Source organism: Bubalus bubalis, chromosome 13 (genome assembly GCF_019923935.1).
Source record: "Bubalus bubalis isolate 160015118507 breed Murrah chromosome 13, NDDB_SH_1, whole genome shotgun sequence".
Lineage (NCBI taxonomy): Eukaryota > Metazoa > Chordata > Mammalia > Artiodactyla > Bovidae > Bubalus > Bubalus bubalis.
The window spans coordinates 15,057,421-15,082,109 of record NC_059169.1 but is presented as its reverse complement, the minus strand read 5'-3'; the positions used below and the strand labels follow the sequence as shown (position 1 = coordinate 15,082,109).

General features: G+C 41.6%; 2 protein-coding genes across 2 annotated transcripts in view; both read right to left on the bottom strand.

Annotated features, from left to right (window-relative positions):
* Positions 1-24,689, bottom strand: part of LOC123328868 (ATP-binding cassette sub-family C member 4) — a gene marked incomplete in the record, with an annotated part of 1,148,417 nt that overhangs the window by 812,953 nt on the left and 310,775 nt on the right.
* LOC123464824 (ATP-binding cassette sub-family C member 4-like) overlaps positions 1-24,689 on the bottom strand; it is a 113,079-nt gene that overhangs the window by 65,669 nt on the left and 22,721 nt on the right. Inside the window, exons 4-8 of the mRNA XM_045162440.1 lie at positions 18,214-18,364; positions 7,306-7,425; positions 6,046-6,156; positions 2,460-2,560; positions 1,385-1,576 (exon numbers count right to left, since the gene is read on the bottom strand). Of these exons, the coding sequence (XP_045018375.1) occupies positions 1,385-1,576; positions 2,460-2,560; positions 6,046-6,156; positions 7,306-7,425; positions 18,214-18,364 (675 nt within the window). The remainder of the gene's footprint in view (positions 1-1,384; positions 1,577-2,459; positions 2,561-6,045; positions 6,157-7,305; positions 7,426-18,213; positions 18,365-24,689) is intronic.

The window sequence follows — 24,689 nt, the reverse complement described above, 5'->3', positions numbered from 1 at the left end:
GGGTGGGAAAGATGCCCTGGAGAAGCAAATGGCAACCCATTCCAATAATCTTGCCTGGAGACTTCCATGGATACACAGTCCATGGAGTCACAAAGAGTCAGACATGACTGAGTGAGTAACACTTTCAGTCAGAAAATGAGGAAATTTTTCACCAGCCTCATGACAGAAGGGAAGGGGCAGCATGTGCACACTGGAAGCAGGGAGGGCATGTTGCTTTGGGAGAATCTACACAGGAGCTGAGTGCAGAGGGGGTGGGAATGTTAGGACCCAAGAATAACGAAGTAGGTGGGGAAGAGCATCCTACTACTTTGTCTGTTCTGGTTTAGTCTCTTCTTCAAGAGTCTCTCCTGGTCTGAGTTGGGGGACCCAAGCTGAGTGTGAAAGGAACATCGCCAGCAGACATGGATGCTGGCAGGACCAGGACACAAACCTCCCTATCGTCTCCCACATGGATCCTCCTCTGCTCCTTTTGGGTTGCTTTCATCGACTTTAAGCAAATCTCTGGACCCTGCCTCCATGAGGGGCTTTGATTCCTCAGCCCTGACTGAGTCACAATTCTGGGCTCTTCTCTGATGGCCAAACAGTCCCTATTTTGATTGGACCTTGGGCTGAACTATGGTTTGAGCATCATCTTACACAGGCCAGTAAGAATCAGATCTGTGCTAAAGAAAGAAGCAGCCGGTGGGGTGAGAGCAGGGGGATGACAGATAAGTGTGGGTGAGTGGAGGACAAGTCTATGGGAAGGGCCAAGGGATAGAGGAGGAGGCTGCAACTGAAAGGCATCATGGGAGGAAGAGAAGATTCCAGAAGTACAAAGAAGAAAAGATGGCAAGAAATGAGATATAGGAGAGTTAGTGACAGGGAGCCAGGGCTGACTTCCAAGACTCCTCATGAATAATCAGGTAAAACATATAGTATTCCGGCTCAGTTTAAGTTCCAGCTCCAGGGCCCAGGGCCCTCCAACCACCATGAGGGAGCTCGCAACACAAAGAAATGCTGGGGTCCCCCTTCCATGGTCAATTTCCAAGAATGATGCACTTCTCATATCACTACATGACTTCCCAGGTGGCACTAGTGATAAAGAACCTGCTTGCCAATGCGGGAGATGTAAGAGATGCAGGTTTGATTACTAGGTTGGGAAGATCCCCTGGAGGAGTATATGGCAACCCACTCCAGTATTCTTGCCTGGAGAATTCCATGGACAGAGCAGCCTGACAGGCTATAGCCCATGGGATCACAAAGACTTGAACACAATTGAAGCAACTTACCGAACGTGCATCCATGAGGAACAAAGAGTCCCCTGACACAGCAACAAGGAAGCCAAGAACAAATATGGTGCTAATTCTTTAGCTGGATTTTAAAGATACAACTGGGTTAAACAAACCTTTTTTCTTGATTCAATGACTGCAGTCAGGTTCTTCAATACCAGAGGCCCATCTAAGGTGTGCCTGAAGTAAACAGTGTGAAACCAAATCCTTCCTTCATTAGTCCAGGGTGGTGGGGGACGATCCTTGTACTCCCAGGGAGCTTCTTTCTCAAGGTCTAAATATCCCGTCACTCTTTCTACTGAAATCATCTGAAAGATACATCACATCATGTGGGTCAGGACACAGGGTCTAATTTATAGGTGTTCCAAGATTGTAAATGAGATGTTCCACTTTTATACATAATTGGTTTAAGATATCTCACATCTTATCATTCCCAAAGGATGGAAATAGGAGTTTGATGAGGCCTTTGATGATTTCTAAACTTGTTCATCGTCTTGTAACACTTTCATTTAGGATTTCATCCTTAAACTTCATATTAAAACTAAAAGAATTACAAAACTGAATGATAAATTTTCATTTACCTACTTTTCACATATGGATAAAAGAAACAAGAGAATTTTGTTAAAGAAAAGAATACTTATGGACACCAATCAGTAATGTATGGCTACAGAAGGGCCATTCTGAGAAGCGGCTTATCCTACCAGAAAGAAGGGACACTAGCAAATTCAGATGTTCAACACATACAGGAATAAATGCTAAAACAAAGTAGGTGTACCTATTAATTAAACAAACAAAAAACCCTCAAAATACTGAATCATTTTACCAAGAATGGGAATTATCTATTAAGAAGCAAAAATAAGTTCCTAAGAAATTAGCATATATTCTCTCCAGAATTTCAGAACCTTCCCCCTAATTTCATTATACTTAAAGAGTATAATAATGAAGAGACATTTATTTTACTTGAAGACGGCTTAAATGAATATAAAACCTGCCAATGTGACATACATAAGATTAAGAATAATATGTATAGATTTTATTTTACATTGACTTTAACCAGATGGAGGAGAATATAAAAACTCTGTTAGCTATAATGTAAAAATAACAGCTTTAATACTTTACATAAGAATTGCTTTTATGCCATTTAATGGCAAGGAGACTTGAAAGGGCTAAGAAGGTTAAAATAAACATCACCATGTTCTCAACTTCGGCGCTTTGCCTGACGCACCACTGGAACATCCCCGTGAGTGTGAGGGCAAGAGACAGGACCAGGCCAACCTGCCCGGGAGTCAAAGCTAAATAAGAAAGAAGGAGAATAAAGTCAGTCCTGTTCTTAACCCCTCACCTAGCTCTTTCTGTCACTTTATGAAGAAGACTCCTTTATAATATTTAAATCATTTGTATATGATTATAATATGACACATTTACTATGTCTTGATTGAGACCATGATACAATGAAAAAAACAATTTGAATTCAAAGAGACTACAAAATGAGTTTATTAATCCTAGAAGGACTGACACACTTGACAGCATTACCAAGGTGAGGAATCATGTCATTATTCTGACTTTGATCATCAGGGTTTCAAGAACCTTTGTGTAAAGTTCACTTTCCACATTCAAGGCAGCTGTAGTTAGAACCACGAAAAACAAGACAGTGGGTTCTAAGAGCCAGTGCTTTTAAGTCTAAACTGCTACTCTCCTTGCTCCTTATTAAAGATTTTGATTCAGTGCTGTTACTATGGAATAGAGATGGTGAATTCATGGCACAGATGCCAACACCTGCTCATCTGGTACCCACACAGCAGGGAGGACATTGTTCTTTCCTACAGAGAATCTTTCTCACCTCAGTGAACCAGGCACCTGCAACTAAGAGATTCAAGTAACCCTAAAACTAACTGGACAAAAGCTTAATATAAGAGTAAACCTGGTTTGCTCCTCCCAACACTACCTGGAATGTTCAGCGAGTCAGCTTGCTACATTGCATAGACCTCAACCCATTCAAAGAAAGAGATAAAAAGGTCTCATCAAGACACAAATGATTTCTCCTTCATACTTGAATGAGATCCTTGCTGGGTACAATAATCTGGGCTGTAGGTTATTTTCTTTCATCATTTTAAGTATGTCTTGCCATTCCCTCCTGGCTTGAAGAGTTTCTATTGAAAGATCAGCTGTTATCCTTATGGGAATTCCCTTGTGTGTTATTTGTTGTTTTTCCCTTGCTGCTTTTAATATTTGTTCTTTGTGTTTGATCTTTGTTAATTTGATTAATATGTGTCTTGGGGTGTTTCGCCTTGGGTTTATCCTGTTTGGGACTCTCTGGGTTTCTTGGACTTGGGTGATTATTTCCTTCCCCATTTTAGGGAAGTTTTCAACTATTATCTCCTCAAGTATTTTCTCATGGTCTTTCTTTTTGTCTTCTTCTTCTGGGATCCCTATGATTCGAATGTTGTAGCGTTTAATATTGTCCTGGAGGTCTCTGAGATTGTCCTCATTTCTTTTAATTCGTTTTTCTTTTATCCTCTCTGATTCATTTATTTCTACCATTCTATCTTCTAATTCACTAATCCTATCTTCTGCCTCTGTTATTCTACTATTTGTTGCCTCCAGAGTGTTTTTAATTTCACTTATTGCATTATTCATTATATATTGACTCTTTTTTATTTCTTCTAAGTCCTTGTTAAACCTTTCTTGCATCTTCTCAATCCTTGCCTCCAGGCTATTTATCTGTGATTCCATTTTAATTTCAAGATTTTGGATCAATTTCACTATCATTATTCGGAATTCTTTATCAGGTAGATTCCCTATCTCTTCCTCTTTGGTTTGGTTTGGTGGGCATTTATCCTGTTCCTTTATCTGCTGGGTATTCCTCTGTCTCTTCATCTTGTTTAAATTGCTGAGTTTGGGGTGTCCTTTCTGTATTCTGGCAGTTTGTGGAGTTCTCTTTATTGTGGCGTTTCCTCGCTGTGTGTGGGTTTGTACAGGTGGCTTGTCAAGGTTTCCTGGTTAGGGAAGCTTGTGTCGATGTTCTGGTGGATGGAGCTGAACCTACCTGACTTCAGGCTCTACTACAAAGCCACAGTTATCAAGACAGTATGGTACTGGCACAAAGACAGAAATATAGATCAATGGAACAAAATAGAAAGCCCAGAGATAAATCCACGCACATATGGACACCTTATCTTCAACAAAGGAGGCAAGAATATACAGTGAATTAAAGACAATCTCTTTAACAAGTGGTGCTGGGAACTCTGGTCAACCACTTGTAAAAGAATGAAACTAGAACACTTTCTAACACCATACACAAAAATAAACTCAAAATGGATTAAAGATCTAAACGTAAGACCAGAAACTATAAAACTCCTAGAGGAGAACATAGGCAAAACACTCTCCGACATACATCACAGCAGGATCCTCTATGACCCACCTCCTAGAATATTGGAAATAAAAGCAAAAATAAACAAATGGGACCTAATTAAACTTAAAAGCTTCTGCACATCAAAGGAAACTATTAGCAAGGTGAAAAGACAGCCTTCAGAATGGGAGAAGATAATAGCAAATGAAGCAACTGACAAACAACTAATCTCGAGAATATACAAGCAACTCCTACAGCTCAACTCCAGAAAAATAAATGACCCAATCAAAAAATGGGCCAAAGCACTAAATAGACATTTCTCCAAAGAAGACATACAGATGGCTAACAAACACATGAAAAGATGCTCAACATCACTCATCATCAGAGAAATGCAAATCAAAACCACTATGAGGTACCATTTCACGCCAGTCAGAATGGCTGCGATCCAAAAGTCCACAAGTAATAAATGCTGGAGAGGGTGTGGAGAAAAGGGAACCCTCTTACACTGTTGGTGGGAATGCAAACTAGTACAGCCACTATGGAGAACAGTGTGGAGATTCCTTAAAAAACTGGAAATAGACATGCCTTATGATCCAGCAATCCCACTGCTGGGCATACACACTGAGAAAACCAGAAGAGAAAGAGACACATGTACCCCAATGTTCATCGCAGCACTGTTTATAATAGCCAGGACATGGAAGCAACCTAGATGTCCATCAGCAGATGAATGGATAAGCAAGCTGTTGTACATACACACAATGGAGTATTATTCAGCCATTAAAAAGAATACATTTGAATCAGTTCTAATGAGGTGGATGAAACTGGAGCCTATTATACAGAGTGAAGTAAGCCAGAAAGAAAAACACCAATACAGTATACTAACGCATATATATGGAATTTAGAAAGATGGAAACAATAACCCTGTGTACGAGACAGCAAAAGAGACACTGATGTATAGAACAGTCTTATGGACTCTGTGGGAGAGGGAGAGGGTGGGAAGATTTGGGAGAATGGCATTGAAACATGTAAAATATCATGTATGAAATGAGTTGCCAGTCCAGGTTCGATGCACGATACTGGATGCTTGGGGCTGGTGCACTGGGACGACCCAGAGGGATGGTAATGGGGAGGGAGGAGGGAGGAGGGTTCAGGATGGGGAACACATGTATACCTCTGGCGGATTCATTTTGATATTTGGCAAATCTAATACAGTTATGTTAAGTTTAAAAATAAAATAAAATTAAAAAAAAAAAAAAAGACACAAATGATTTCATATAGACCACGTGGTGGAATCCTATACTGCAAACACTAATTCATTAGAGCCAAACAGTATTTACTAGACAAGACAGCAAGAGCTTTATTTAATACATGTAAATGAAAGTATAAACTCTATTCACATTATAAGTAGTTATTCACATCTATACTTACCATCTGCAAGAATTAGGGACACAAAGGCAACAACAGTGACGAAGATGGCACAGATGACATCTAGATACACAGCAAGCCAATGGGACGTCGTCAAAAGCAGGAACCATGCCTCTGCATTTGTGAACCATAATAAGTATAATAAATCAGTAGAACAGCCATGTTAGCTGCTTCAAATGAGAAAGAACATTCTGTTCAGTTGAACAACAGAAGATTTTTACACAGATAGGAAAGCAAAGTTATACACCCGAGGAGTGCAAAGAGTCCAGAAAGCTAGATTTTGACATGACAATATTTGACACACACAGGAATCAGTCCAGAGGCTCTGTGGGAAGCATGCACTGAAAAATTCAATCCACAGGTTATAAACAGAAATTTCCTCATAAGAAAGAAGATGGAAAAACAGTCTCATCAGTGTGTTTCCTGCAGTGCTGGGCCTCAACCTGAAGATCACCCTCTCACATGTTGACTATTCCCAGCTATCTGATAGCAGAGAACACTGCTCACACTGTTTCCAGCACCTTCTGCAATTCCTACAGGGCTCTGCACAATGTTTACTCTTCAGAGCCAGTGTGTAAATAACCATCAGCTCACAGGACCTGCGTGCAGCTTTTAAAATGCCTTTTCATCTTTAAAATACAATACAGATTGACTGAACATACAGGCCAGGATTTTATAGACTTAGAGTAAATTCTGAAATTTCTACCTAGAGCAAATCTTCACTAATACAAAGAATAATATACATAAAGAGAACAGCAAATATGCTAATCAGGAAATTATTTTCCTCAGTCAGGTTTGACATGCTCTGAAAGGAGAGCTAACAACTACAGCCTGGAGGCCAGGAATGGCCAGCACCTGGTTCATAAGTGAAGTTTTAGTGGCTCACAGGCACAGCAGTTTGCTGATGTATTTATTACTTTTGCCATCCTTTGTGCTACAACAGGAAGCTTGAGAAGTTACAACAGACACAGGACAGCACACAAAGCTGGCTTTTTGCTGACTCCTGCCCTAACGAGACAGAAAACCACAGGGCGCAGTGATGGAAGGACAGCACAAGCCAGTCAGGGGAGGAAAGCAGGGAATGGAAGGGAAGAGGGGCACACAGAGGGTTGGTGAGAGGAAGGAATGGGGGAGGCAGGTGTGCAAAGGGGTACGTGGGGCAGCACAGGAAAGTGCTGGCCAGCCAGGCCACCTGAGAGGGAGGTCAGGCCTCAGAGGGCAGAACACCCCATCCTTCGAAATCATCTCCAGAAACTTACAGACCTGAATGCAAGTCCTGGTGTGCATCGAACAGTTCCTGAAAACTCTGTTCAGCTTTGTATGCCCGGATGGTCCAGACTCCCTGGAGAGAAGATGCTAAGTGGGAAAATACCGGGCTCCGTGCTGGGGAAGCAGAGACAGACACACAACAGAGAAAGTCAGGGAGGCTGGATGCGAGGAAGCCAACAGCCTCTCATGCTCTGTGGTCACACGTCCCAACAAAGGGCACACCCGGGGCTTCCTGGAGGGCTGCCTGGTGGAGGAAGGATGATGCCTCTTCAGAGATGACCCTCCACATGACCCTTGAATTCCTGCTCACACTAACCTTCACTTTAACAACCTGCAAATGAAATATTCTCTTTGAACCCTTTTTTTTTTAACCAAATTCAAATCACAGCTAGATTTAGATAAAGAAATTCTTTACTAGCTCATTCATCAAGGTCCTCCTCAGCATACACCCCTCCAAATTAAATAAATACATATGTGTCTATATATATGTATGGTTGAATTACAATGTTTCAGGTTACAACATAGTGCTGTGGTTATTTTTTTTCTGATTATATCCCATTATAGGATTGCTCAGCAGTTTAAGAATTCACCTGCAATGTAGGAAACACAGGAGATGTGGGTTCGATCCTTGGGTCGAGAAGATCCCCTGGAGGAGGAAGTGGAAACCCATGCCAGTATTCTTGCCTAGAGAATCCCATGGACAGTGGAGCCTGGTGGGCCATGGTCCATAGGGTTGAAAGAGTTGGCCAAGACTGAGCAACTAAATATGAGCACAAGTGAGGCTAGAACTGTCCCTAGATAGGTTATTACAAGATATTAAGTAAAACTCCCTGCGCTGTATAGTAAATTCATGTTCCTTACCTATTTGGTGCATGGTAGTATGTACTTGGGAGAAGGCAATGGCACCCCACTCCAGTACTCTTGCCTGGAAAATCCCATGGACAGAGGAGCCTGGTAGGCTGCAGTCCATGGGGTCGCGGAGAGTCAGACACGACCGAGAGACTTCACTTTCACTTTTCACCTTCATGCATTGGAGAAGGAAATGGCAACCCACTCCAATGTTGTTGCCTGGAGAATCCCAGGGATGGGGGAGCCTGGTGGGCTGCTGTCTATGGGGTCACACAGAGTCAACACGACTGAAGCAACTTTGCAGCAGCAGCAGCAGTAGCAGCAGCATGTACTTGTTCAAAGAAGGCAATGGCACCCCACTCCAGTACTCTTGCCTGGAGAATCCCATGGACAGAGGAGCCTGGTGGGCTGCAGTCCATAGGGTTGCTAGGAGTCAAGACACGACTGAGTGTCTTCACTTCCATTTTTCACTTTCACGCATTGGAGAAGGAAATGGCAACCCACTCCAGTGTTCTTGCCTGGAAGATCCCAGGGACGGGGGAGCCTGGTAGGCTGCCGTCTATGGGGTTGCACAGAGTTGGACACGACTGAAGTGACTTATCAGCAGCAGCAGCGTGTACTTGTTAATTCCATATTCCTAATTTGTCTCTCCTTTCCTCTCTTTGCCCTATGGTAACTGTAAGTTTGCTTTCTGTCTTTGAGTTTATTTCTGTTTTGTATATATATTCATTTATATTATTCTTTAGATTCTACATAGAAGAGATACCATATAGTATTTGTCTTCATCTTACTTTCTTTACCAAGAATAATATCCCTCTATGTCCATACACTGAACTGAACTGATGTCCATACATGTTGCTACAAGTGGCAACATTTCATTCTTTTCCATGACTGAGTAATTACTACTAATTTCTGAGTCAGTAGCATTTCAAAATTTAATTCTTCATGAGAGTCCTTACCACCCTGAATTTTGGTGAGCTACCTGTGGGCCGTATCCTCCTTAGATGAGTAACCTAAGGGCTGGGATAGAGTCAGTACATCCCCACCCTGGAGCAGAGCCAGACCCAGGACAGGGTGAGACGAGTAAGGGGAGCAGACAGTCTGCCGCCTCCCCCATCCTGGGCCTCCCCCTGCACCTGCACCAGGAGCCTCTGTGCGGGTCATGGAGCACCTGGCACTGCACCACCCTTGTGCCCACAGGACCCGGCAGACGAGTAGTCTTTGAATGGTCTTGACTTCTGCTCTGGGAACTTGATGGATGCTTTCATAACTGCCCTGCTGGATACCTGTCCTGGTGTTTGGAGGTCACTGTGATGTGACACTCACATCACCCTTTGAGAATCTGACAGTGGCCTTAGTGTCCATTCTCTTCTGAGTGACTTCATGTAGGTTTGGGGCTTGGTGTCACAGGACTGACCATTCATTTCCTGTCATCTTCTCTAAGAGCACACTGACCAAGAGGACCAGGGTCAGGCTCCTGCCCATCAGGGAACAGGTGGGCTGCAAGCTGCTGGGCAGGAAGGACCCTTACGGTTCTCATTCCCCACCAGGAACAAGGCTATAACTTGATGTTGTCAGGGGCAGATAGTGAGCCTGTGACCTCTGTCTGGGATGAGTGATAACTTGTGCTTTATCATCAGAAAATACTGACATCACTTTGTTACCTATGCATCTCCTAGAGAAAACCTGTAAGTAAAACCTGGATGTTTTGAGGAAGTTAGGGTCACTTAACTTACAGGAGGATACAGAAACATTTTTAAATGATGGAGTAAAAAGAATCAAAGTGGAAACTTCAAATTATTTTCAGGACCCGACTCTTTAGCCTGGCAACCAAATGCCTATCTGGGTGACAGACAGTTCAGTCAGTACCAATGAGCATATGGGCACTGCAGCTGTGTGTGTGTATGGGAGGGGCCTGGGGTACAAATGAGCAAAGACACAGAACCAGATCTTGTGTCTAGCGTCCCTGATTCTACAAGCAGGAAAGAACAGGATTGCTCCTGTGAGACACAGGGCTTGGAGGGGGTGGGAAGACCTGGGCTGGGGGAGGACAGTCTGGGCTGGGGACCATCTGTCCATCCACTCAGTCTTGGGATCTTTCCACCTGGGACATCTGACCAGGAACCTTAATTATTAGGGTCTCTCACCTGAGATGGAAAAAAAATAAAAACCTCTGAACCAGAACAAGATCTAATATGTCCCCTTTGTACTTAATTTAGGCAAAGAGCATAAAGTGATTTGGTGGTGTTTAGGACTGTATTCCAAATAGGAAAAGGAGTATGTCAAGGCTGTATATTATCACCCTGCTTATATTACTTCTATGCAGAGTACATCATGAGAAACGCTGGACTGGAAGAAACACAAGCTGGAAACAAGATTGCCGGGAGAAATACCAATAACCTCAGATATGCACATGACACCACCCTTATGGCAGAAAGTGAAGAGGAACTCAAAAGCCTCTTGATGAAAGTGAAATTGGAGAGTGACAAAGTTGGCTTAAAGCTCAACATTCAGAAAACGAAGATCATGGCATCTGGTCCCATCACTTCATGGGAAATAGATGGGCAAACAGTGGAAACAGTGGCAGACTTAATTTTTGGGGGCTCGAAAATCACTGCAGATGGTGACTGCAGCCATGAAATTAAAAGATGCTTACTCCTTGGAAGGAAAGTTATGACCAACCTACATAGCATATTCAAAAGCAGAGACATTACTTTGCCAACAAAGGTCTGTCTAGTCAAGGCTATGGTTTTTCCTGTGGTCATGCATGGATGTGAGAGTTGGACTGTGAAGAAGGCTGAGCACTGAAGAATTGATGCTTTTGAACTGTGGTGTTGAAGAAGACTCTTGAGAGTCCCTTGGACTTGCAAGGAGATCCAACCAGTCCATTCTGAAGGAGATCAGCCCTGGGATTTCTTTGGAGGGAATGGTGCTGAAGCTGAAACTCCAGTACCTTGGCCACCTCATGTGAAGAGTTGACTCATTGGAAAAGACTCTGATGCTGGGAGGGATTGGGGGCAGGAGGAGAAGGGGACGACAGAGGATGAGATGGATGGATGGCAGCACTGACTCGATGGACATGAGTCTGAGTGAACTCCGGGAGTTGGTGATGGACAGGGAGGCCTGGTGTGCTGCGATTCATGGGGTCTCAAAGAGTTGGACACAACTGAGCGACTGAACTGAACTGAACTGATGACTGTATAGTTACATGTCTGTGATCTTATTCCAGCATACACATTGGTCTCTCTGTCCATCCTATTAACTTTTAATTTTATCTTCCTATAACTTTGCACTTTTAGGAGCAACCTGAACACAGACTGAGCTCATGCTCCAAATAAGAAAGGCTGGGAGCTCCGCACAGGCCTTTTCAGGAGCCCCAGCAGGTGTGCCAACTCACCCACAGAACTCAGTCTAGAAGCAGGGTGCTCACAGGGATGATGCAGGTGAATTCTGAGCCCATCACCCTGTCAGGAGGATGCCAGAGTCTAGCTCCAGAGAACACAGAAAACTCACTAGAACTTGACTCTCACTTTCACAGCAAATGTTGTGATGTCAACACTGTTCATCACAGACAAAACTTCTGAGGAGGAAGCAGACATGGCTATTCCTCCAGGGAGAGTCCTGGAGTGAACTCTTCAGCGTGGCCTCCCTCACCTGCTTCCCTGTCAGGAAATCAAAGTGAGCTGATTCTCTCCAGCGGGGAGGATGGGGTGGACTTTAGAAGCCTGTGTCACCCTGTTTAAACACCAGGGAACTCAAAGATCCCATCACCTACCTCATCTCATATCCAACAGTTACAGTGGTCTAAGGGAATGCGGAACAGTGAAAATCTACCCTGTTTCTTTCAAACCCCACTTAGGGCTGAGCAGGATGCCAGGATGAGTGAACAGGAGGGTGTCCACAGAAGATTAACCAGTACAGGGGGAGCGGGGATGTCAAGGCTCTGGTCTTATCTTGAGCAATGAAATACCCTCTCTCCCACAAACACTGAGCTCGCTATCCTTTAAGAGCCATGGCATCAGCCCACAGTCACACACACGTGTAACCCTACCTTTTATATGACTGACAGCTATGTTTCCACAACTCTGAAGATTCTTCAGAACACACCCCACAAAGACTGAAGATCTTCCCTGGCAGGGGGAGGGCAGAGAACTATATGCAAGGACCCTCGGCTGACAGCCCTGCTGCGGGTTATCATTCACTCTGTGTGAAACCTGCTAGTGGTTACTATGTTCTGAATGCCTTCATGTTCAAGGTTCTGGGGTCTTTGGTAGTAGTCTGCAAGCACTTGACAAGCACTGACTCAAGAAACCCTCATGAGACTTCCAGAGACTGAGGGATTAAGAGCACTCCCTGCCCAGGATTAAGTAAATCAACCCACCTAAGTGGTAGAGCAGGTGTCAGACCCAATTCTGTTTTAATCCCATGGTTTTGTTTTTAATCACAATTGCAATGTCTCAGAGGGAGAATAATGAGGGTTAAGAGTGCCCATGTGTGATTAAATACATTTTTCTCCAGACTTCATGTTCAGAAAATTCCAAATCATCCTTAGCTAATATCCAACAGCCTTAGTCATTACTGTACATCTTACTAAGCACCTGAGGTTGAATAAAGTCCCTAGGAATCTGGTATGAGAACACTTAAAACAGCTGACATTAGGATCCATAGTCTGAATACTCATGACAAACGTGCTAACCTACTGCCAGCAATGCCTGTGGCAGACATTGCTAGTTGATCACAGCACACTTTCAGACAGAATTTGGATATGACTTCATCATTCAGGCACTGCTAAATGCAAAGAGTTACTTAGACCATTAAAAAGAATGAAATAATGCCATTTTCAGCCACATGGATAGACTTAGAGAGTGTCATTACTTACTGAATTAAGTATGTCAGAGAGGGAGAAATATCATATGACATCCCTTATATGTGGAATCTAAAAAAATGAAATAAACGAATTTTACTTAGAAAGAGACTCACAGACTGAGACAATGAACTTACAGTTTCTGGGAGGAAGGATGGGAGGAAGGGATAGTTAGGGAGTTTGAAATAGATATGTACATGCTATTATATTTAAAACAAATAACCAACAAGGACCTATTTTGTACAGCACATGGAATGTTATGTGACAGCCTGGATGGGAGGGGAGTTTGGGGGAGAATGGATACAAATATATGTATGGCTGGGTCTCTTCACTGTTCACCTGAAACCATCACAACATTGCTTGTTATTTGGCTATATCCCAATACAAAATTTAAAGTTTTAAAAACAAACAAAAAGAGTTGGCTAGAGAAAGGCAACCAGATGCCATCCAGATTTTATGCACTGTTCTGTGACTGCTGTTATGCTCACTTTTGCAAAAATGTACCCAATAAACCCATTAAAAGCAGCTATATACTTGTCATTAAGCTGAAAAAAAAAAAATGTCACCCTAAGCTTCCAGAGACAGCTTGGCAGTAGGATCTGAAACTAAATCTCAGGATGTCTGTAGTCCATCAGAGCACAAGGATGAAGCAAGTTTAAGCCTTCTGAATACAGCTGTCGGGTGTCCCTGTTTTTACTCGTGCCTTCAGCAGTGACCTTAAGACATACCATCAGTTACTGTTTCAAGAAAACAGTGGTATTATTCATGGCACAGATCCCACCCTCCCGCCCCGCCCCCCACCTAGAGGGAGAACATAAAGAGTTCTAATTAGCTGGCCACCACGTTTGCTTATATGGTGTGGAGGGGGTATCTGGATTGAATATTTTGCTATCTAATGTTCTTGCAGCATACTGTGGTGCAAAACAAAACAAAACAAAAACAAAAAACAAAAAACCAATATTCCATAGGGATGGGGCCAAAGTTCTCAGACTCTCCAGATCAAACACTGAGAAAACCCAGTAGTCATGTTTAGCCACTCAGTCGTGTCTGATCCCTTGTGAGCCCATGGACTGCAGGATGCCAGGCTGCCCTGTCCATCACCAATTCCTGGAGCTTGCTCAAACCCATGTACATCAAGTCGGTGATGCCATCCAACCATCTCATCCTCTGTCATACCCTTCTCTTCCTGCCTTCAATCTTTTCAAGCATCGGGGTCTGTTCCAATGAGTCAGTTCTTTGCATCAGGTGATCAAAGTATTGGAGTTTCAGCTTCAACATCAGTCTTTCCAATGAATATTCAGTGTTGATTTCCTTTAGGATTGATTGCTTTCATCTCCTTGCTGTCCAAGGGACTCCCAAGAGTCTTCTCAAACACCACAGTTCAAAAGCATCAATTCTTCAGTGCTCAGTTTTCTTTAGAGTCCAATTCTCACATCTATACATGACTACTGGAAAAACTATAGCCTTGACTAAATAGACCTTGCCGGCAAAGTAATGTCTTTGCTTTTTAATATGCTGTCTAGGCTGGTCATAACTTTTCATCCAAGGAGTAAGTATCTTCATTTCATGGCTTCAGTCACCATCTGCAGTGATTTTGGAGCCCAGAAAAATAAAGTCAGCCACTGTTTCCATTATTTCCCCCACCTATTTGCCATGAAGTGATGAGACTGGATGCCATGATCTTAGTTTTCTGAATGTTGAGCTTTCAGTCAACTTTTTCACTCTCTTCTTTCACTTTCATCAAGAGGCTCTTTAGTTCTCCTTCACTTTCTGCCATAAGGGTGGTGTTATCTGCATATCCGAGGTTATTGATATTTCTCTCAGCAATCTTGATTCCAGCTTGTGCTTCATCCAGCCCTGCATTTTGTATGATATACTCTGCATATAAGTTAAATAAGCAAGGTGACAATATACAGCCTTAACGTTCATTTTTCCCAATTTGGAACCAGTCTGTTGCTCCATGTCTAGTTCTAACTGTTGCTTCTTGACCTGCATACAGATTTCTCAGGAGGCAGGTAAGGTGGTCTGGTATTCCCACCTCTTTCAGAATTTTCCACAGTTTGTTGTGATCTACACAGTCAGAGGTTTTGGCATAGTCAATAAAGCAGATTTTTTTTAAACTTTCTTGCTTTTCAATGATCCACCAGATGTTGGCAATTTGATCTCTGGCTCCTCTGCCTTTTCTAAAACCAGCTTGAACATCTGGAAGCTCACAGTTCATATATTGCTGAAGCCTGGCTTGGAGAATTTTGAGCATGAGTTTGCTAGCGTGTGAGATGAGTGCAATTGTGCGGTAGTTTGAACATTCTTTGGCATTGCCTTTCTTTGGAGTTGGAATGAAAACTGACCTTTTCCAGTCCTGTGGCCACTGCTGAGTTTTCCAAATTTGTTGTATATTGAGTTCAGCACTTTCACAGCATCATCTTTTAGAATTTGAAATAGCTCAACTGGAATACCATCACCTCCACTAGTTTTCTTTCTAGTGATGCTTCCTAAGGCCCACTTGACTTCACATTCCAGGATATCTGGCTCTAGGTGAGTGATCACACCATTGTGGTTATCTGGGTCATTAAGATCTTTTTTGTACAGTCTTCTTTGTATTCTTGCCATCTCTTAATATCTTCTGCTTTTGTTAGGTCTATACCATTTCTGTCCTTTATTGTGCTCCTCTTTGCATGATATGTTCTCCTGGTATCTCTAATTGTCTTCAAGAGCTTTCTAGTCTTTCCCATTCTATTGTTTTCCTCTATTCCTTAGCATTGATCATGAAAGAAGGTTCTCTCCTTGCTATTCTTGGAATTCTGCATTCAGATGCGTATATCTTTCCTTGCTCCTTTGCCTTTAGCTTCTCTTCTTTTCTCAGCTATTTGTAAGGGCTCCTAAGACAACCATTTGCCTTTTTTGCATTTTTCTTTCTTGGGGATGGTTTCTAAAAACATTTTGAAAATCCAGTACTTTCTCTTTAAAAAGCCTTAGTAAGTGCCCATCTTTCTTTTCTTATGGATGGGAAGTGGCTCCAGGCATAAATCTTAGTCACAGGTTCCTTCTGGAACAACTCCTCTTTGAATGTGCCAGAGACCTGCTTTACAACAAGATGGTTGAATAGGTCCATATCATGGTGCTCAGTTGTGTCTGACTCTTGTGACCACATGGACTGTAGCCCATCAAGCTCCTCTGTCCATAGAATTTTCCAGGCAAGATTACCAGAGTGGGCTGCCACTTCCTACTCTAGGGGATCCTCCTGACCTAGGGACTGAACCTGTGTCTCTTGCATCTCCTGCATTGCAGAAGGATTCTTTATCACTAATGCCACCTGGGAAGCCCAACTCCATTTCATGAGCAGCCTCAAATCATAAAACGTGTGAGGCCTTGCCTACAGAAGCCTGGATGGAGCTCTTCACTTCCTTTTCTGCCTCCCTGCCTCCTACCTTCCTACCAACTCACATCAGCAGGACATCATACATACCTGGACTCTACCATTGTGCATCCCATTCAAACACCTCCTAAGATCAAAACTCATGGGAGTTTAGCTGATTCTCCTGATGACCAAAAATTTTTCTATAGTTTTTATGAAACCAACAACTACTCTGTATTATGCAAATACTTAGGATAAATGCCTCTTAAAAATTTATTATTAAAAACAAAACATGCAAATGCCACAATAAAAATCTTCTTTGTTTTGATGAACTTAGTTTTTTTTTTCTTTTTTCCCACTTAGTATCTACTAGATACTAAGAACCATGGAACTCAATATACTTCTCTTCTTGGCTTGGTTTATGGAAAGTTCAGTAGTAACTACCCATGGTTAAGGTTTGTGATATCAATATAAACATCTTCCTTCCTCTTTGGCTATTGTCCTTATACCTTTTAAAAAATACATTTAACAATTCTACTTTCCTTATGATTTCTTATGATTTTTAATATTGATGAAACATATTGATGAAATATGTTTGTGCATTCATGAGATAAGCTCTGATATAATCTATCCTCTGTGAATATCTGTAGAACAGAAGGATTGGTCATAAAATGTGTTCCCCATCATTCTAAGCTACAAAGTTAGATGGAATACTAGACTGCATGCCTACTGAATAATCTTTCTAAGGGGATTATTTTCAGCATCATTTAATGAACAGCCTTGGGGATGGTAGAACACAAACAGTGTGTTCACCCCAAATACTGCTGATGACAAACAGGAAACCTGAAAATAACAGCACTTAGCTTTTTAAAACATTTACCAACTGCAATTTACTTGCCATCTTTTAGGTATGTGAAAAAATGTATTTTTCAAAGGTATCATTTCTGGTATATGAGTATATTTCCTGATACCTCCTTTTATTTTCCTAATCTTTTCCTTTCCTTGTCATTTCTAGTAACTCTGGGGTAAGAAAATTCCCCTATTTCCCTTGTATATTCGTTCCAGTATAATGAAATATTTTATTTTTAATAAAAGTATTTATAGAGTGGCTGCTCTATTAGGAAGTATGCCATGAACAAAACATAAATGGTCCCTATCCTCAAATTCACCTACTGCTGCTGCTAAATCACTCAGTTGTGTCTGACTCTGTGCGACCTCATTGACTGTAGCCCATCAGGCTCCTCTGTCCATGGGATTCTCCAGGCAAAAATATTGTAGTGGGTTGCCATTTCCTTCTCCAGGAGATCTTTCTGACCCAGGGATTGAACCTGTGTCTCTTATGTCTCCTGCATTGGCAGGTAGGTTCTTTACCACTAGTGCCAACTGGGAAGCTGCCCTTGAACAAGTCGATATCTGGTGCCTCAGCCTTCCGGTCTGTGAAATGGAGAGATGCCAGACTGTCTCTGATGATTAGGATTCAGCTTTCTTTGAAAGCCAGTGATGACCCCCAAGTGCCTGCAAAATCTACTCTTTCCAAGGATTCCACCCAGAAAGGCAGTGGATCTGGGATGTCTAAGAAGCAGGAGGTAAACAGTTCCCTGGAATCAGGATGTGGCAGGGCAAACTCACCTCTTTGTGCTAAAATACAAAGCTACAGCTGACCTGCAACCTTAAGGGCCACACTGAACAGGGCCCATAATATTCAATTACCTAACATTAACTTAGTGAGAAATTCCAGAAGACAGTCTGCAGGATTCCAGGGGTCTGGCTAATGAAATGGCATAAAGGAAAGCCAGCCTACTTTGCCAAACCAACCTGAGAGTCCCGTACTCACTTGCACATTCCAGGCGTTTAATATCTCGTGACGTCTCTGAGAAATATCGCTGGAGAAAAAAGAAAGCGATGCCAAGGGGAATCACGGGTATTGCAATCCAAGGAATCACTGCCACCATCACGCCTACTACACCAATCACAAGTAAAAAAGCCTGAAACAGTGAAAACAGATACAGAGGTGTCCTTGTTAAGGATTTTTTCCAAAGATGAACTTTTATGTTTTGTTAGGATTAAACTCTTTTCCCAAAAGATGTATTGGAATAATAGGGAATGTTTTTCCATCCAAAGAAATAAAATAATGCGTGGTTCTCGTGGTATTTATTGCATGTGTTAAACACTATGAGAAGAATTTTTCAGGTATTAGCTCCTTTGATATACTCAGTAGCCCTATGAGGCAGGCATTACTACTTTTAACAGATGAGAGAATATTTAAAACTCCCAGGGAAAAAGACTTGAATACCGAACTATCAGGAGTCAACAGGTGTTACTAGAGATGAGTGAGCAGGTATCACAGATGAGGAATCCAGAAGCCTCAGCTATACATGTCAGGTTACAAAAGTGGTTGATTATAAATTCAGTGTCCAGAAAAGTAGGGAAAAATTCAAATGCTGATCTTTGGAAATAGGAATTCTCTTTTTTGGTTTTCAATCCATAGTTAATATTTACTGAGTGCTGACTGTGTATAGGGCCACACATTCAACACTTCACATGTATTAACTCTTTAATCCTCACAATAATCCTATGTAGTAACAGTATTATCTCATTTTACAGATGGAGACACTGAGGTACATAGAGAAGAAAAACAACTTGATCAAAACTACAAAGCCTAAGTTGCAAACCTGGAGAGCCCATGTCATGAGCTATTATGACACATTTAAGCTTGCCCCCAATGTACATCCAACTTTGCATCATTAAGCTAAGTATGTAAAATGTCCATTTCAAAGTTTAATGATTAAACACCAACAGATACCATTTATCAGACATTTACTGCATATAAGGCACTGTGCCAAGAATTCTATGAACACTCATTTAATCATCTCAGCCCATCATGTGATTTTATCTTGGGAAATGACGTTGGTCTAAAAAGATGGCAGAAAGAATAGAAACCAAACATTACATGCTGCTGCTTTAAGTATCCATCTTTATAAGGAAAAGTGTGATATCACAATGGACAACTTCAGGCGATAGGAATGCAATCAATACTTAGTGTCTGCCTGCTATGGAAGTGGGGTCGATACTGGGGATGTGTAGATTCACATGGTCTGGGTCAAAGCCTCTGAAGTTTATGATCTCAGGTGGAGACAAATCCATGACAATCTGCACAAGGCAGAGAGGGCAGAGGAAACACAGGGAAGAATATATGAACACTTTTTAAAGAAATCTCAAAGAGATTGATAACTGAATTTCACAGGCTGGTTTAGCAAAACAGAGAGTGGCATGAATAATTTGCAGGTAGTAATCATACCTGATACAAATTTTGACCAAAAAGGAGGCAGGAGAAGGTTGAGATGCTTGTCTGAGTTAACACTGGTTTTTCTGGGTCCTCTCAGCCCGAACACCTGCATCCCATGCTCTCTAACCCAGGGCCTCCCCATCCTTGCCACCCAGGGCAACTGGCCCTGGTACATCTCTAAGGAATGGGTTAGGGTGGGTATTGCCTGTATCACAGAGACTTGGGTTATCATTTCATAGCTCTTCCAGATCAGTTTTCTCAGAGGATCTTTACAACTATCTTGTGAATAAGAAAAGTAAGAACTATCATTTCCATTTGTAGATAAGAATCATGAAGCTGGGAGAGCAAGTGACTGTCCTAAGTTTTTCCAGGAAGGACTGAAGGTCATGGAGAAAGACAGGAGTGGTTTGTACTCAGGTAATCCAAGAGCCACAGCTGCAGGAGGAGGAGCCTAGAAGGAGGAGGAATCTTCCAGAACTGTGACTCTATGGCCAGGAGCCCTTGCAAAGCAAACTGCATTATCTGGATGGAGACCCACGTGCTTTCCCTGTTTCTCTCATCTGTGCCATGGTATCAATATAAAACTCAGAATGAAGAGGATGGAATCCTGAAGGAATAAATTATAATCATAAATGAGGGAAAATAGGCCTGTCTGATCTCTCTCCTATTAGACCTCAGTTCAGTTGCTCAGTTGTGTCCGACTGTTTGTGACCCCATGGACTGCAGCACGCCAGGCCTGCCGGTCTATCACCAAGTCCAGGAGTTTACCCAAACTCATGTCCATTGAGTTGGTGATACCATCCAGCTATCTCATTCTCTTTTGTTCCCTTCTCCTCCCGCCTGCAATCTTTCCCAGCATCAGGGTCTTTTCCAATGAGTCACCTATTAGACCTACAGATGAACAATTTCTTAACAAACACTGGCTTAACTGTGCATCCCACACTGCTGCAACCTTCCTGTTCATGGGGTGGGGTCCTTCCAGCTCCTTTCATGTCTGGTCTTAAGTAAAGTCACTAGGGGTGTCATCATTGGTTGTTAGGAAAAAAAAAAAAACAAACCCTGCTGAAACATCAATCAGGAAAAAATCCAAATTTCAGTTTGGGTTTTTTTTGTTTGTTTGTTTGTTTGTTTTAGTAAATTCACATTATTTGACTGGACAATATTCACCAGTTTCAATCATCTGTTTCTACCCAGTTAAGGGCCTTTAATGACTACCCCAGCCTGCCGATAACCTGGGAAGTGACATAAGATCAACATGAAGAGAGTTGTGCCAATGCTTTCTCCTTGCATACACATTAAAGATCAGTAACAATTTCTCTCAAAAGATCCCCCGTTAGGTTATGTCCTTCAGATTTCATGCCCCTAAATTCTGAAACAATTCAAATAGACCTTCTCTAAGAGTTTTCTTTCTACTTGAAGGGCATACTATAGCCAGTCTTATAGTAGATTAAATATTAAATATATAAACACACACACACATATATATATACACACACACAAAATGTATAGGTTTACATTTTAAGTATCTGTGTATATACATTTATGAATATTTTATTTATTTCTAGCTCTCTCAAACTCTTTGCAAAAGTTGGTAGAAGGCAAAAATAGGATCTGAGCAAAAATTCAACACTCTAACAAAGGAAATAGAATATTCCTGGGTGCAATAAACATCCCTTTCTTGAAGCCAATCTCAAATCTTCCTTCCACATTCCCAGGATTCCAAGGAACCTAATCCAAACTACACACACAATTCCTCCCATCTGACTGGATTTCAGGCCCATCTGATGGCCCACAGCACCATGGCCAGTGCTTCTGTAACTATTTCTCACGATGGCACTGAGACAATGTGTACACAGCAGGAGACATGTTGACCCAGAAGCAAGAGACCCAAGTCCTGATGCACCAAGAAATAAGGGGAATCATTTTTAATATGTTTATAACCTATTTGGAGCACACCATTTGAGAATTCTATCAAAAGTCTATCATTCCATATGAGTAAATGCAAACATTCAAGGATAGTATTTCACTTGAAAGTACATGGTGAATTTTCACAAGTCAGAACAAATCTTTAATTTGCAGAGATGACAACGTACACTTGGAGGGGAAATTCCATTAGACAGCTATTGAGGTATCTGAGACTGTTAATTTTCAAGAGGGTTTAGGGCTCACCCTAAATTAACAGGGATGGTAAGATCCCCCACCCACTTTTAATGTTAGTAAAGCTGGGATATTGAAACACTATAAAAGGATGGTGGTGGGAATTAAATGAGATTATGTACATAATGTGCTTACCAGTTTATGGATAATAAATATAAACTCTAAGTCCATTATTATCACGTTTCAGTGTGCTCTGATCACAGCAGCTAGGGGAGGAGGGAACGGTGTATTACAGATTTAAGGGCTTAAAGAACCTTAAGAATCTCATGAAGTTGGAGCCTAAGAGGCCACTCATTCTAACCCCTGGATCAGTTGTGTACTATCCAAGGATATACCAGAGCAGGTGATGCTTCTCTTAGATGTGGTGATGATGTACAAAGTGACTGTGGCTTTTCTCTAGCCACAGACAAAATTGAATCTAAGGTCTATTTTGTTTGAAGAAGTTATTTTAGAAATAATATGACCAATAAATCTCATTTAGTACAGTTTTTGTCCTCTCTGTATTTTCTTCCCAATTCTACGTCTTCCAAAAATTGATCATATTAAGGTTACGGCAGCAAGTCAAGATTTTTTGAGATGTTTATTTTCTTGTTCCTTATTCTCTTTGTTTCAACTTCTGCGCTTCTTTGAGAAAACTTACTGTTATGAAACTGCTGAGAATTTAAGGAAAACTAAAGGAAAAGTGGAACCTGTGGATTAACTAAACTAACCTAATTATTCAATTCAGTCCAAAGAGAAGATCAATTTGACTTTTTCTGTTTCATGTACCATGAACTGGTCTATTGATATCAGAGGAAGTACAAAAGCTAGATTTTGTACACTACTGAATCTCAGGAAATTCAACTGTGTCTACTCCAGTTCAGCCTCTTGGTACAGGCAAACAGCTTGCTTAGGATGTCAGGATGACTAAAGCCATCATCTCCCCATCTCCCATCCTCAGAAAGGATGCTGTCCTGTGAAGCTATTTCTGACAAGCCACAGTAAGTTCAGTGACTCAGTCGTGTCTAACTCTTTGCAATCCCATGGACTGCAGCATACCATATCTCCCTGTCCATCACCAACTCCTGGAGCTTGCTCAAACTCATATCCATCGAGCCAGTGATGCCATCCAACCATCTCATCCTCTGTCATCCCCTTCTCCTCCTACCTTCAATCTTTCCCAGCATCAGGGTCTTTTCCAATGAGTCAGTTTTTCGCATCAGGTGGCCAAAGTATTGGAGCTTCAGCATCAGTCCTTCCAATGAATATTCAGGACTGATTTCCTTTATGATGGACTGGTTTCATTTCCTTGCTGTTCAAGGGACTCCCAACAGTCTTCTCCAACACCACAGTTCAAAAGCATCAATTCTTTAGTGCTCAGCTTTCTTTGTAGTCCAACTCTCACATTGTTACATGACTATCATAGCTTTGACTAGACGGACCTTTGTCAAGAAGTAATGTCTTTGCTTTTTAATATGCTGTCGAGGCTGGTCATAGCTTTTCTTCCAAGGAGCAAGCTTCTTTTAATTTCAGGGCTTCAGTCACCATCTGCAGTGATTTTGGATCCCTCCAAAATGAATTTGATCATTGTTTCCACTGTTTCCCCATCTACTTGCCATGAAATGATGGGACCATATTCCATGATCTTCATATTTTGAATTTGAGTTTTTAGCCAGCTTTTTCACTCTCCTCTTTCACTTTCATCAAGAGGCTCTTTAGTTCCTTTTCGCTTTCTGCCATAAAGGTGGTATCATCTGTATATCTGAAGTTATAGACATTTCCCCTGGCAGTCTTGATTTCAGTTTGTGCTTCATCCAGCCCAGCATTTTGCATGATATACCCTGCTTATAAGTTAAATAAGCATGGTGACAATATACAGCCTTGACGTACTTCTTTCCCAATTTGGGACCAGTCTGTTGTTCTAATTGTTGCATCTTGACCTACATACAGATTCTCAGGAGGCAGGTAACCCAGATAACCACAATGGTGTGATCACTCACCTAGAGCCAGACATCCTGGGATGTGAAGACAAGTGGGCCTTAGGAAGCATCACTACAAACAAAGCTAGTGGAGGTGATGGAATTCCAGCTGAGCTACTTCAATTCCTAAAAGATGAGGCTGCTCGAGTGTTGCACTCAATATGCCAGCAAATTTGGAAAATGCAGCAGTAACCACAGGACTTGAAAATGTCAATTATCATTCAAATCCTGAAGAAAGACAATGCCAAAGAATGCTCAAACTACCACACAATTGTACTTATCTCACACGGTAGCAAAATAATGCTCAAAATTCTCCAAGCTAGGCTTTGACAGTATGTGAACTGAGAACTTCCAGATGCTCAAGCTGGATTTAGAAAATACAGAGGAACTGGAGATAAAATTGTCAAAATCTGTTGGATCATAGGAAAAGCAAGAGAATTCCAGAAAAATATCTACATTATTATTGACAAACCACACTGTCATCTAAATAAATTGTTAATGAAGTATACACAAAAGCAGTAAAGAAACAGAAAAAAATAATGCTTATGAAAAATGTTAATGGTTTTGCTTAAAAACCTGTTTAATCAAAAAAATTTAAAACTATGAAACTGCTTTATTATTAGTGCCCAGGGCAAATTTTCTCATAATACTGAAGAAATTGTACAATTCTCACCAAAAACTTCATGGATATTCTGCCCGCCCAAATACCAATAATGGATGACATTTCATGAGGCTTGGCATGTGTCCCACCTCTCAGTTATTCCACATGCCTCCTTTAAATTTCATTCTCACAGCAAATTTGAGTAAGAAGGATTATTCTCTCCTTTTATAAAACTGGAAAGTGATACTCAGAGAGATTTAGCAATTTGCCAAAAGTCAAGAACCCACCTGGAATGCAGGAGCCTAAGG